The sequence below is a fragment of the Salvelinus fontinalis genome, chromosome 21, assembly GCF_029448725.1.
Source record: "Salvelinus fontinalis isolate EN_2023a chromosome 21, ASM2944872v1, whole genome shotgun sequence".
NCBI classification, from domain to species: domain Eukaryota; kingdom Metazoa; phylum Chordata; class Actinopteri; order Salmoniformes; family Salmonidae; genus Salvelinus; species Salvelinus fontinalis.
Window position 1 is genome coordinate 49,325,111 of NC_074685.1, and position 12,739 is coordinate 49,337,849.

Genomic DNA, 12,739 nt, shown 5'->3' on the forward strand with positions numbered 1-12,739 from the left:
CATCACACATTACAACAGTGGTTGTATTTTCTGTTCTGTTTGATTATCACTGGCTTTGTTGCCCTTGTTTACAGTGACCTAAATAATGCTCAAGTAAGAGATGGTGCCTCACAAACTCGACCACCCAGAGTTTAAACCATTGGTTTCTACATACAGCTTCTAATGGTGCATTTACATACAGGATTTACCCCAGTATTTTACCCATGGATCTGGTAGACCTGCTCTCATTCAAGTGGGGCCAAGGCAAAGCTCTTGTGTTCTTTTCAGCTGTCTTTTACATAACAATGGCTAACTGAACTTTAACACCTTCTCACAAAGCAACAGACTTGAATGATGCGGAGATTGTTGATGCCCTCGCCATAAGTCTTTCGAGCTGACATTAACATAAAACACTAGCGAAACCCTGGAGTGTAGGTAAGTCTATATGGAAAAGCACCACTAGAAGGAGCCACATCCCAAAATGTGGTCCTGGATCCACAAATCTATCAGCGAGAGTCAAATTTCCTGCAAGGTCTCACATCAGAATTAGACGTTCGTCCATGTTTCTCAAATTTCAAAGTTGTTCCAAATGTAAAATCTCAAAGTGTTTAAGGTTACATTTAGGGATTAACTCCGGATTTTAAGGTTAGGGTTAGGCATTAACTCCAAATGGTTAAGGTTTGGGATAGGCTTAATACCAAACTATCAAAAATGACCTTCTATCGCTGGATTCAACCATGAAACCTTTGGAATCAGAGGCAGATGCTTATCCACATCCACAATGTCCTAGAAAAACCAAACACTTACTTAAAGGTAACAGCGCTCACTGTTGCCCCTAGTGGCCGGTTTTCACGTCATATCCTGACATCCTCAGCCATGGATGGATGTCAAATACTGACTTGTATCACGGGTGATCTGCCTGCAAAACTCTGATTCCTTTCCAGTCTGGCTCAGCTCAGCAAATGTAGTAATTGGTCATTTGAAAAATCCAATTCATTGATATTGTTGTTTCCTGAACTGAGTGAACTGCATTTGAACTTCATTTTCAGAGTTAATTGAGTTGAAATGGAATGAAGGCCAACCCTGCTAACCATAGTCCTGCCCTGTAAAGTCTAGACCTCTCCCATCAAAACCCCAAGCCCCCATCCTTGTCTACAGTGCCTTCAGAAAGTATTCATACACCTTGACTAATTCCACATTTCGTTGTGTTCCAGCCTGAATTCAAATAGTATTAAATATATGTATTTCTCTCACCCAGCTACACACAGTACACCATAATGAAAAAGTGAAAACATATTAAGAAATGTTTGCAAATGTATTGAACATTTAATACAGAAATATCAAATTTACATAAGTATTCACACCCTTGAGCCAATACTTTGTACAAGCACCTTTGGCAGCGATTACAGCTGTGAGTCTTTCGGCGTAAGTCTCTAAGAGCTTTCCACACCTGAATATGTCGTGGAAAATCATCTCAGAAATATAACGCTTTATCAGAACTTGTGAAATCAAAACATGCTTTTATTTACAATAGTATAACCATCTCGGAAGTCCCACTGAACACACCCTCTCAGAAGTCCAGTCCTTTATATTTATACCCACATAGTATTGTCCGTCCCCTATGAAGTCATTCACCACCATCTGCCTTCAATCAGTTTATAATGGTGGCCGGACCCTCTATCCCAGTGTGTCAACAGACTCTGTATCCCCTCCCTTCACCACTAAATCAATGCACTCTTTGTGCCCCCCCATCTCTAGGGCATCCAATTGCTTATAGGCGTCTATGTGTCTGGTCAGTTTCACTCAAATGGAATCAGCAGACTATGTGTTTCTTGTTCATTAGTGTCCAGCCATCTCAGGCATATTTCTCTGGTATGTATGCTTTTCTAGTGGAATGAGTAGACTATAAATCTAGTGTGTCAAAACACCCTGGCACCAACATGTCTGGGCAATCTGTCAACACAATGGAGAATCTACAAGGGTCAGAGGGTCAGAACGTCCCCCAGTAGATTTCCATTACCACGGTCTCATGATCTATGTCAACATGTGGCTCGTTACTCCAATGTTCAGCTATCTTTTATATTTCTATGTTATCCATGTGTGTAATTGTACTCCTACAGATTGTGCACAGTTTTCACTAAATTCACTAAAATATATTTGTTTGCCTACGGGCAGGGAGACCCGGGTTTGAGACAAAAGGGACATTACACCATTGCGGTTTGCAAAAAAAAACACTACATTGGTGGTAGTGGAATTGTGCTTTGGGAGAGGTGTGCATATTTCATGGGCAGGATCTGTACCCGGGCCTCCCATGGGAAAAACCAGTGTCTTGACCATTAGACCAAGATGTAATGCCCTTTGAGCTGCGGGTGACACTGATTTTAAACTTACAGGCAGGACTACCTCATTACCAGATCATGAGACACGCACATGGGATAGTGTAAAGGGAACTTCGCTTTGCCAGGTCGCAGTTGTAAATGAGAACTTGTTGTCTACCTGGTTAAATAAAGGTGAAATAAAAATATTAAATTGTGTTAGAAGGTGGAAGATAGAGAATTAGTCCAGTAACTGAAAGGTCACTGGTTTGAGTCGTGAGTCAGGCAACAAAACGTGGGATTTGATCTGAACTGGCAGATCTGTGACCAAACCCTTCAGAAAAACAAATTCCCTTTGTTGGGACTTATAAAGTTGTACTGGCGCCAGAGAGGATGGCTGACGTTTTATTGGCTCTTAACCAACCATGCTATTTTGTTAGTTTTTTCACATTTTTTGAAACTTATTCTGTACATAATGTTGCTGCTACCGTCTCTTATGACCGAAAAGAGCTTCTGGACATCAGAACAGCGATTACCCACCTTGAATTGGACAAAGAATTTTTCTGTAATGAGTCAGACGAGAGGGATTTACTCCAGACACCTGAACAGAACCTCATCCTTGTCATTCGTAGGAAAAAAATATGTAGATTTCGCAGAAGGAGATCGGGGTGCCTTGTGAGGATCAGGCGACGAGTGGCTAATCTGCCTTTGCCATCCGTACTGTTAACCAACATACAATGGCTGGAAAATAAATGGGACGAACTAAAAGCACATATATCCTACCAACGGGACCTTAAATTGTAATATCTTATGCTTCACAGAGTCGTGGCTGAACGACGTCATTAATAACATACGGGTTATACACTATCGGCAGGATAGAACATCAGCTGGTGCACGATATCCAAGGAAGTCTCAAGGTTTTGCTCGCCTGAGCTAGAGTATCTCATGATAAGCTGCAGACCACACTATCTACCTAGAAAGTTTTCATCTATATTTTTCATAGCTGTCTACACACCACCACAGACCGATGCTGGCACTAAGACCGCACTCAATGAGCTGTATACCGCCATACGCAAACAGGAAAACACTCATCCAGAGGCGGCGCTCCTAGTGGCCGGGGACATTAATGGAGGGAAACTTAAATCAGTTTGACCTAATTTCAACCAGCATGTTAAATGTGCAACCAGAGGGGGGAAAAAAACGAACTCTAGACCACCTTCACTCCACACACAGAGATGCGTACAAAGCTCTCCCTCGCCCTCCATTTGGCAAATCTGACCATAATTCTATCCTCCTGATTCCTGCTTACAAGAAAAAATGAAAGCAGGAAGCATCAGTGACTCAGTCTATTAAAAAAGTGGTCAGATGAAGCAGATGCTAAACTACAGAACTGTTTTGCTTGCACAGACTGGAATATGTTCCTGGGATTCTTCCGATGGCATTGAGGAGTACACCACATCAATCACTGGCTTCATCAATACGTGGATCAATGACGTCATCCCCACAGTGACTATACGTATATACCCAACCAGAAGCCATGGATTACAGGCAACATCCGCACAGAGCTAAAGGGTAGAGCTTCCGCTTTCAAGGAGCAGGACTCCAACATGGAAGCTTATAAGAAATCCCACTATGCCCTCCGACGAACCATCAAACAGGTGTAACGGATGTGAAATGGCTAGCTAGTTAGCGGGTACGCGCTAATAGCATTTCAATCGGTTACGTCACTTGCTCTGAAACTTGAAGCAGGGTTTCCCCTTGCTCTGCAAGGGCCGCGGCTTTTGTGGAGCGATGGGTAACGACGCTTCGTGGGTGACTGTTGTTGATGTGTGCAGAGGGTCCCTGGTTCGCGCCCGGGGCAAGGGGACGGTCTAAAGTTATACTGTTACACAGGCAAAGTGTCAATACAGGCTACTACACCGGCTCCGATGCTCGTCGGATGTGGCAGGGCTTGCAAACTATTACAGACGACAAAGGGAAGCACAGCCGAGAGCTGCCCAGTGACACGAGCCTACCAGACGAGCTAAATCATTTCTATGCTCGCTTCAAGGCAAGTAACACTGAAAGATGCATGAGAGCATCAGCTGTTCCGGATGACTGTGATCAACATTGATCAACAGGTCAACATTCATAAGGCTGCAGGGCCAGATAGATTACCAGGCCGTGTACTCCGAGCATGCTCTGACCAACTGGCAATCGTCTTCACTGACATTTTCAACCTCTCCCTGTCGGAGTCTGTAATACCAACATGTTTCAAGCAGACCACCATAGTCCCTGTGCCCAAGAACACTAAGGTAACCTGCCTAAATGACTACCGACCCGTAGCACTCACATCTGTAGCCATGAAGTGCTTTGAAAGGCTGGCCATGGCTCACATCAACACCATTATCCCAGAAACCCTAGATCCACTTCAATTTGCATACCGCCCCAACAGATCCACAGATGATGCAATCTCTATTGCACTCCACACTGCCCTTTCACACATGGACAAAAGAAGCACCTATGTGAGAATGCTATTCATTGACTACATCTCAGCGTTTAACACCTTAGTGCCCTCAAAGCTCATCACTAAGCTAAGGACCCTGGGACTAAACACCTCCCTTTGCAACTGGATCCTGGACCTCCTGACGGGCCGCCCCCAGGTGGTAAGGGTAGGTAACAACACATCCGCCACGCTGATCCTCAACACGGGGGCACCTCTAGGGTGCATGCTCAGTCCCCTCCTGTACTCCCTGTTCACTCATGACTGCATGGCCAGGCACAACTCCAACACCATCATTAAGTTTGCCGATGACAACAGTGGTAGGCCTGATCACCGACAACGACGAGAAAGCCTATAAGGAGGTCAGAGTCCTGACAATGTGGTGCAAGGACAACAACCTCTTCTTAAATGTGATCAAGACAAAGGAGAAGATTGTGGACTACAGGAAAAGGAGGACTGAGCATGCCCCCATTCTTATCGACGTGGCTGTAGTGGAGCAGGTTGAGAGCTTCAAGTTCCTTGGTGTCCACATCACCAAACTATAATGGTCAAAAAACACCAAGACAGCCGTGAAGAGGGCACGACAAAGCCTATTCCCCCACAAGAGACTGAAAAGATTTAGCAAAAATTCTACAGCTTCACCATCGAGAGCATCCTGACTGGTTGAATCACTGCCTGGTATGGCAACTGCTCGGACTTTGACTGCAAGGCACTACAGAGGGTAGTGAGTATGTCCCAGTACATCACTGGGGCCAAGCTTCCTGCCATCCAGGACCACTATACCAGGTGGTGTCAGAATAAGGCCCTAAAAATTGTCAAAGACTCAAGCCACCCTAGTCATAGAATGTTCTCTCTGCTACCGCACGGCAAGCGGTACCGGAGCGCCAAGTCTAGGTCCAAAATAAAAAATAATTACCTAACACTTATTTTTTTTAAATAAGCATTTCACTGTAAGGTCTACTACACCTGTTGTATTCGGCATGTGACAAATAAAATCAGATTTGAGATGACCTTTGCTGATGAAACAACTTTGTTGAAGTCTGGTTTGATGGTAATCACTCCATTTCCATCTGCTCTTATTGTGCACAACAAGCATTCCTTCTCGTTTTGGCCAAGTCTGAGGAATACAAGAATACAATGCCACTTTTCAATTCCTGAATTGGAATGTACTTCAAAGTTATTACATACAAAGCAGTGTAATAAGTGCATAGGCTACATAGTGGTTTTCCCCCTTGTGCTACTCACTTGCCTGGTGGTCCCAGGTCCCCCATGATGTGCATGGTCTGTACAGGTGTGTTGACCACGTGGCTGGTCTTCATAAAGTCCTCCGAGGGCTCCCAGGTAATCAGCCTGGACTTGGGGACGGTGCTGTCACTGCAGACCAACAGAATACCACAAACACATTTTGCATACAAGGGTATGGTGTATTGTAAACATACCGGTACACTGTTTGTCTTCAAAGCAGCACATCACACATCAATGTTGCTTCAATTACATTCACTTTAATAATAATTCACTTTGGTGAGTAACAGGGACCTACACTGGGTGTCTGTCATGTCGTCTGTGTCTGACATTGGCCATCCTATGTGCCAGGAAGGTAGGGTTGGACTTTACCTGCGTCACCATACTCTGGGAATCTTGTAATGAGTATATCAAAAACAGCTTTAAAACACTAACGTTTCTTTGGGACAGAAATTAGGTAAATGCTTTGTTTTGAATAATGAAATTGTCACGTCTGCTCCCGCTCCCCCTCTCTGGAGCACAAGGTCGCCAGGCTGCTCATCATTACACACATCTGCCACCATCGTTACGCTCATCAGCGCTTCATTGGACTCACCTGGACTCCATCACGTCATTGATTGCCTCCCCTATATCTGTCACTTCCTCAGTTTCATTCCTGTGCCTGCATTGACAATGTTTTGTTTCTCTTGTCCAGACTCTGTTCTTCTTTAGTTTCATGTCTATTTATTAGTAAATCCTCACCCTGTACTTGCTGCTCCTCTCCCAGCGTCTGTGGTTACAGAACCATTACAGAAATGGAGATTCAGTAGAAACCCACCCCTTCCCAATTGATATAGCAGTCAGAATCAGTGTCGGTTCCATCTGCCCACTTCCATCTGCCCAAAATCTGCCCACTTCCATCTGCCCAAAATCCTGCGGTTCCATCTGCCCACTCCAGAGCCATGATCTCTGTGTGGTATTTTCTCTCCAGTGGAGTCTGGCATACTGACTCACTCTGGAACAAAACCACTTCATATTGCACGCGCGCACACACACACACACACAACTTACTATGCAACATAAACTATCCTAAACAGTGAAGTCTTATTTGTTATAAGGACACTGGTAGAGGACCTACCTGACTGAACTGCCTGCCTCCTGCCTGCCTACCACTAACTCCTCCTCACCATCTCCGGCTGAAAACTAAACCAAGATGTTCTGGTCCATATCTAGCCACCACGAAAATAACATCTACTCAACTAAGAAGCATCTAACATCTTTTTGCTTCAAAACATCTAACATCATCTTGCTGTTTCAAAACAGTGTTAATACCTGATTGAGCCTGTGAGTTGAGGGTGTCCAGCTCAATGCCTCCCCTCTCCTGTTGAGTCAAAACCTGCTGCTGAAGGTGTTGAGAGAGGGCTGCTGTGAAGGTGACTCTCTGAATACGGATCCTGTAAACACCATTGTAAATATAAACAAATGCCATGTTTTCATGGCAAACTCAGGCAACTCAAGCAATATACTGGGTGTTTATCATCATCTGCTTTGAGAGCTAACATTAGCTAAAGACAGTGTCTTGCTTGTATGGCAATGCAAGGAATAAAAGCCACACAAAGGCCAACTGCAACTTACTTAATTGTAAGGTTTTTGACAACATCCCGGGAACGATAGGCAACCTCTCCGGTGTCGGTGCTCCAGCCGTCTGCCATGATGTAACGTTAGGAACTTTATTGATGGCTAGCTAACTAGCCAATGTTAGCAACATACACACACGCGCGCTATGTATACAACAGCAGGCATTTAGCCAATTTTGTAGCTAGTTATTTTCACAAGCGTCTGCTCGTTGCATGGTAACAACAGTCTGCCTGCCTGGTTGGGTTTCTGGCGAACAATCCAACTATTTACCGGTTCACTACCGCCACCTACCGTGGGATACATTCCAGAGCAGCAGAATAAACCCCCTCCACTGATAACAGGTAAGATAATATCAGTACAATAATATTCCCTTGCTGTAAAAAGTTTAAGAACCCCTGATGTAATGAATTAAGACAAAAATCTGTCTGACACATAATTGAAATTTAAAAAGCTTTATTGGAAATGCACGTTTCAAACAGCACAATTCAAGTACAGATAAGTGTAGCTACATCAGATACATGCTAATTTAGTTTAAATGTGATGCAGTCCTCCAGTCCCAGTTCATTTGCACTCTTTTGACATGCTTCAGACCAGATGCATGCTCCACTTCAGTGTACAATGGTTCTGAATTTGCATATCAATGTGTTTGAAGCTTTTACGTTCTGCATCTCTCATCTGAAGCCATATTCTCCAGGGTCTAAACAGGTGTAGATTTCCATCTCTGTGTGGGAGACCAGATATATTGCAAGGAGACTAGTAAGGGGCCCTCACCTATTCACTTTGGCCAAAGGAGACCTAAGACCCCGATACCAGTGACACTGCCCAAAGGTTGGTGCTGTCCTTTGGAGGAGACTGTGGAGACAGAGGTCTTATCTCTCCGTGGTTACTAAAGATGTCATGGCACTTATGGCATGAGTAGAGGTGTTGACCCTGCTTCTCCTGGCTATATTTCCAAGCCTAAACATGTAAATCCAACTCATTATCATAGGCTGTATGGGGATCAATATCTTTTTTTTGCTAATCATAGTTCTCTGAAATTACATTTGTGTGTGTTGTAGGAGTAACCAATACTCAAAATCTGTGTGTGTGTGTGTGTGTGTGTGTGTGTGTGTGTGTGTGTGTGTGTGTGTGTGTGTGTGTGTGTGTGTGTGTGTGTGTGTGTGTGTGTGTTAGAAACAGTAGTTGGCCATTATTTCTTTGAACATCTCAGTTTGAGCAGCAGCCACTGAAGAAACCTGTCAATCAAAAACCACAGGAGAGTAAATAGTATTATAAACTGGGTTGTTCGAACCCTGAATGCTGATTGGCTGAAAGCCGTGGTATATTTAAGCAATAAGGCATGAGGGGGTGTGGTATATGGGCAATATACCACAGCTAAGGGCTGTTCTTACACACAACACGGAGTGCCTGGATACAGCCCTTAGCCGTGGTATATTGGCCATATACCACACCTCCTCGTGCCTTATTGCTTAAGTTTGCCCTTACACATCAGATAGCTGCTCTTTCTCTGCTACCTCATTCTATTTCTCTAACTCTCTAGTCTAGTATTCCCTGGTTATGTTCCACTTCTCCCTCCTCTATTTCCTCACCTCTTCCTCAGACTCTTCTTTTCCTCTTTCTTGTCCTCCTCCTTACGTTCTCCAACATTTCCCATCTGTTGTATCTTACTGGCCTTCTCTTGTTTCACTACTTTTTTGGCCTTGCCCTTCTTTTTCTTATTGACCTTCCCTTCCTGAATATTTTGGACAAGGAGATAAAGTAATGTAAGCTTATGGGTTTTCTCTTCTCTTAAACTATACTATACTATAGAAGGACTTATGCTATACTATAGAAGGACTTATGACCAATATTCCCTTCTTGTATTTCCTCTCACCTGTGGGGCCACTCCAGCCATTTCCTGGAGCAGCTTCCTGCCGGTCTCGCTCAGGTTGGTGATGGGAGCCAGGCGAGGGCTGTGGCGGTATGGGAAGTTCTCTGTTCGGGGCAGAGCGATAATGACAGGGCTGAGAGGAGTCAGAGGCCTTGGGACATTTACTGGGTAGGGAGAGCCTAAAGCAGAGGGCAGGGCCTGTAGGGCTTCAGCCTGGGTCCGGTGTGCTGAGGTCACAAGAGGAGAGAGGCAATTCTTGACAGATACAGGACCTGAGACCTTCCCTGGGCTCTGTAGGACCAGAAAGTAAAGTAACATTAAGGAAAGTGCTATCTTCAACACAATCTGTAGAAATACTTTCTAACTACTCTATACACATTGCAGATACATGACTACACTCAATAAGTAATTATCTGCATCATTTCCAATCCCCCATGTATATATGTACAAAAAATAAAAATTTGCAGAACTTACCAGGAAGTCTGACTCATCGAAGGAGTGGAGAGACAGATCATCATCCTCATCCATATCCCTCACGTCAAGCTTTGTCACCCTTCCATTCTCAACTTTCAGTGGTGGTGTCCTCCTTTCATGACCCTCATCATCACACTGTGTATCAGAGTCAACTAGTCAAAGACCATCCTCCTCACAGTGATGGCACTCAAGAAAGACATGGACGGTAGGGTACAACTCTTACCTCCGATTCACAGTCAGTGAAGGAGTAATTGAAAAGTCATCCGAACTGGAGGATGAGATCACGTCATCATTTTTTCTCTCTATCAGCCGAGTCACCCTTCCAGACTGAGTAGACAGAGAAAGGCATGTACTCATTGCAGCCATAGAATACACTGGCATTGACCCTCAAGGAAATGTAGAATACGTAGGCAATCCAACATGGTTGTACAAGTAGTGAGCAATACATGGGTAACTGAAAATGCAATAAATGCAACTCCCATAACATTAGGCGTGGGGCTAAAGACCTTCCATAGTATAGGATTCTTTAGCATCTCAAATGGGTGATTGTCAATTTAACCAAGCCAACCAAAATGGCCATATGAATCAACAGATTGATCTATCTGTTGTGTCTCTATGGGAACAGCAGAGATGTCTGACCTGGCTGAGAGGCTCTGGATTGACGCTCCATCCTTCCCCAGATGTTTGGTCCTGCCCATAGCTCACAATGATTGGCTGTTAACAGTCAAGAATTAATTCAACACTGATTTGGTCATTTTGGCCTTGAATTGTGTATCAATAAATAATATAAGTACTGTTATGTGGTTGAATTTGAATGTGACTTACAGGTCTTTTGTGGATCTGAGGGGTCTGCACTGAAGTAGACTGTCAAGACAGCATTCAATGAGGTTAGATAGGGATATATGCATTTGCTTTAATTCTGATAACTGCAGTTTGTACATGCAGAATGCATAACTAATGTGTATGTGTTTTTGTTTCAGGTCAGATATGACTTACAGGCTTTGGCCTTCTGTGCACCTTGCCGGTTGGCCACAACACGGAATCAGGGCTGTTCACCCTCACTGGTTTCAACTGTCAACACAACACTCAATTTAAAATGTGATAATATAACAAAAACAGGACAAAACAAACAAATATTTTATATTTACCACATAAGGGCGGCGTCTTAAAGCTCTTTTTATTCTCTCATCATTACGATCCATCTTTCTTTCTGAGGGAAACATTTCCATCAATTAATTGACACAAAACACATCCTGACTCACACACAAAGATGGCATCCCAAATGGCACCCTATTCCCTATATATGTATATTTATGTTGGGAAGGAGGTGCCCCAAAAGGCCAAAGATTACCTGCAACAACCTGAGTGAAGAAAACTATTGTACAGATTAAATAAAATCTGAACACAGTTTATGCAGTGAATGAATGCATGGTTAAGTCATTTTAGGCCACAGCTTTATGACTGCGCATAATACGTCACAAGAAAAAGGCCTGTTTGGAGCCGGACTGGTGGCATCATCTTCTCACTGGTTGTAGCTCAATAACGAACGTGATGTGCTTATTATAACCTACTGACTGAGTGATGGTTGGTTGGACGTTTTACATAGATAGGCCAACATGATATCAATAGAAAGAAACCATTCCTTGACAAATATTTTTGGCAAGGAAATATATATTTTTATTTTTTATTATTGTTTTACTTTGGGTAACATTAAGGGACCACAATGGAAGCCGTTTACTTTATTGTGTTGTCCCTGGCCTGTCATGTTTTATTTAATTAAACGTTTTTTATTATTTTATTAAACTGTCAAATCAAATATATCTATCTAGCTTTCTATCTAACTCAAATGAGCTGTTGAGGACTCTTTGGTCATCACATTTCAGGCACAAGCCAGCAGGTGGAAATGTCTTTAAGTGCAGCACTGCATTAGCGCATTTCATGATCTGCGCAACAGTAGCTTTGTGGTTGTGAAAGTGATTCGTCCAAATGCGGAGGTCCGGTACTTTTGTTTTGCTTTAGCAAGCTATCTAGTCAAGTCTTGGCTCAAGTGTTGTGCAATATTGGAGGAAACGTGTTGTAACTGACATTTTGTTTTGTGCTTGATTATCCTCTAGTAGTTTGACAAGTATGCACTGAGCATCAAAATGATTACCCGAGGTTCAAGAGTTGTACTCCTGAGTTCAGGCTAACAAGTGTCATTGTTGCTGTCGTTATAGTATCATTTGTTTTGTCTACTGTCACTACCTTTTTGCTCTTCGCCTGGCTGTCAGTGGCAGCTCAACCCGTTTTCTCTATCGCCCTCAACACCCAATCTACTCACACGCGCAAACACTCACATTGACTCACATACACGCTGTCCCTCTCTCCACTTACCTTCGTTGGCCTCTTGTTTTTTTGTCAGAGAAAATGACAATTTACGTGGTATTGCTTTGTGCACTGACTTTACTGAACTCTGGAGAAAACGAACATTGTCGCAGGGTGAGTACATCTGACAATGTACTCTCGCGTCCATTAGACATTTTGTCTGCAGGAACTCGCTCTTTTTCACTCGGTCTACTCGTCCAAGTGCCGATGCATTTGTGGCATGATGTGAACAGTACGAATTTGTGTCACTACCAAAGTCTAATGGTTTTAAATGACTGTTTTGTATTGTCTGGAAACTCACTTGTAGAATTCGCTTGCAGTAGGTCTCGTAAAAAAAGAGAAGCCGTGCAAGGTTATTAAACAGAGGTGCCTAGTTATTCTTCTGTTGTTGATATC

The 12,739-nt window shown here is 43.4% G+C and overlaps 1 protein-coding gene and 1 long non-coding RNA gene across 4 annotated transcripts; both read right to left on the bottom strand.

Annotated features, from left to right (window-relative positions):
- Positions 1-3,505: 3,505 nt before the first annotated feature.
- LOC129819063 (tectonic-like complex member MKS1) lies at positions 3,506-7,880 on the bottom strand. Of its 3 annotated transcripts, XR_008753998.1 has the most exons (4): positions 7,633-7,880; positions 7,330-7,451; positions 6,022-6,150; positions 3,506-5,893 (listed from the first exon to the last, which is right to left on the bottom strand). XR_008753998.1 is itself a non-coding variant. In XM_055875592.1 (3 exons), exons 1-3 carry the CDS (start codon positions 6,400-6,402, stop codon positions 5,737-5,739), a joined length of 372 nt encoding a protein of 123 aa, XP_055731567.1. In that variant the 5' UTR covers positions 6,403-6,418; the 3' UTR covers positions 3,506-5,736. The 3 variants fall into 3 exon arrangements, 1 of the variants encoding a protein (XP_055731567.1); XM_055875592.1 differs by lacking the exons at positions 7,330-7,451; positions 7,633-7,880 and adding an exon at positions 6,317-6,418; XR_008753999.1 differs by lacking the exons at positions 3,506-5,893; positions 6,022-6,150 and adding an exon at positions 7,159-7,193.
- Positions 7,881-10,618: 2,738 nt separating this feature from the next.
- Positions 10,619-11,329, bottom strand: LOC129819066 (uncharacterized). Its single transcript, XR_008754005.1, has 4 exons — positions 11,128-11,329; positions 10,976-11,050; positions 10,805-10,843; positions 10,619-10,693 (listed from the first exon to the last, which is right to left on the bottom strand). It is a non-coding gene; the product is annotated as an uncharacterized LOC129819066 (long non-coding RNA).
- Between the last annotated feature and the right edge of the window lie 1,410 nt (positions 11,330-12,739).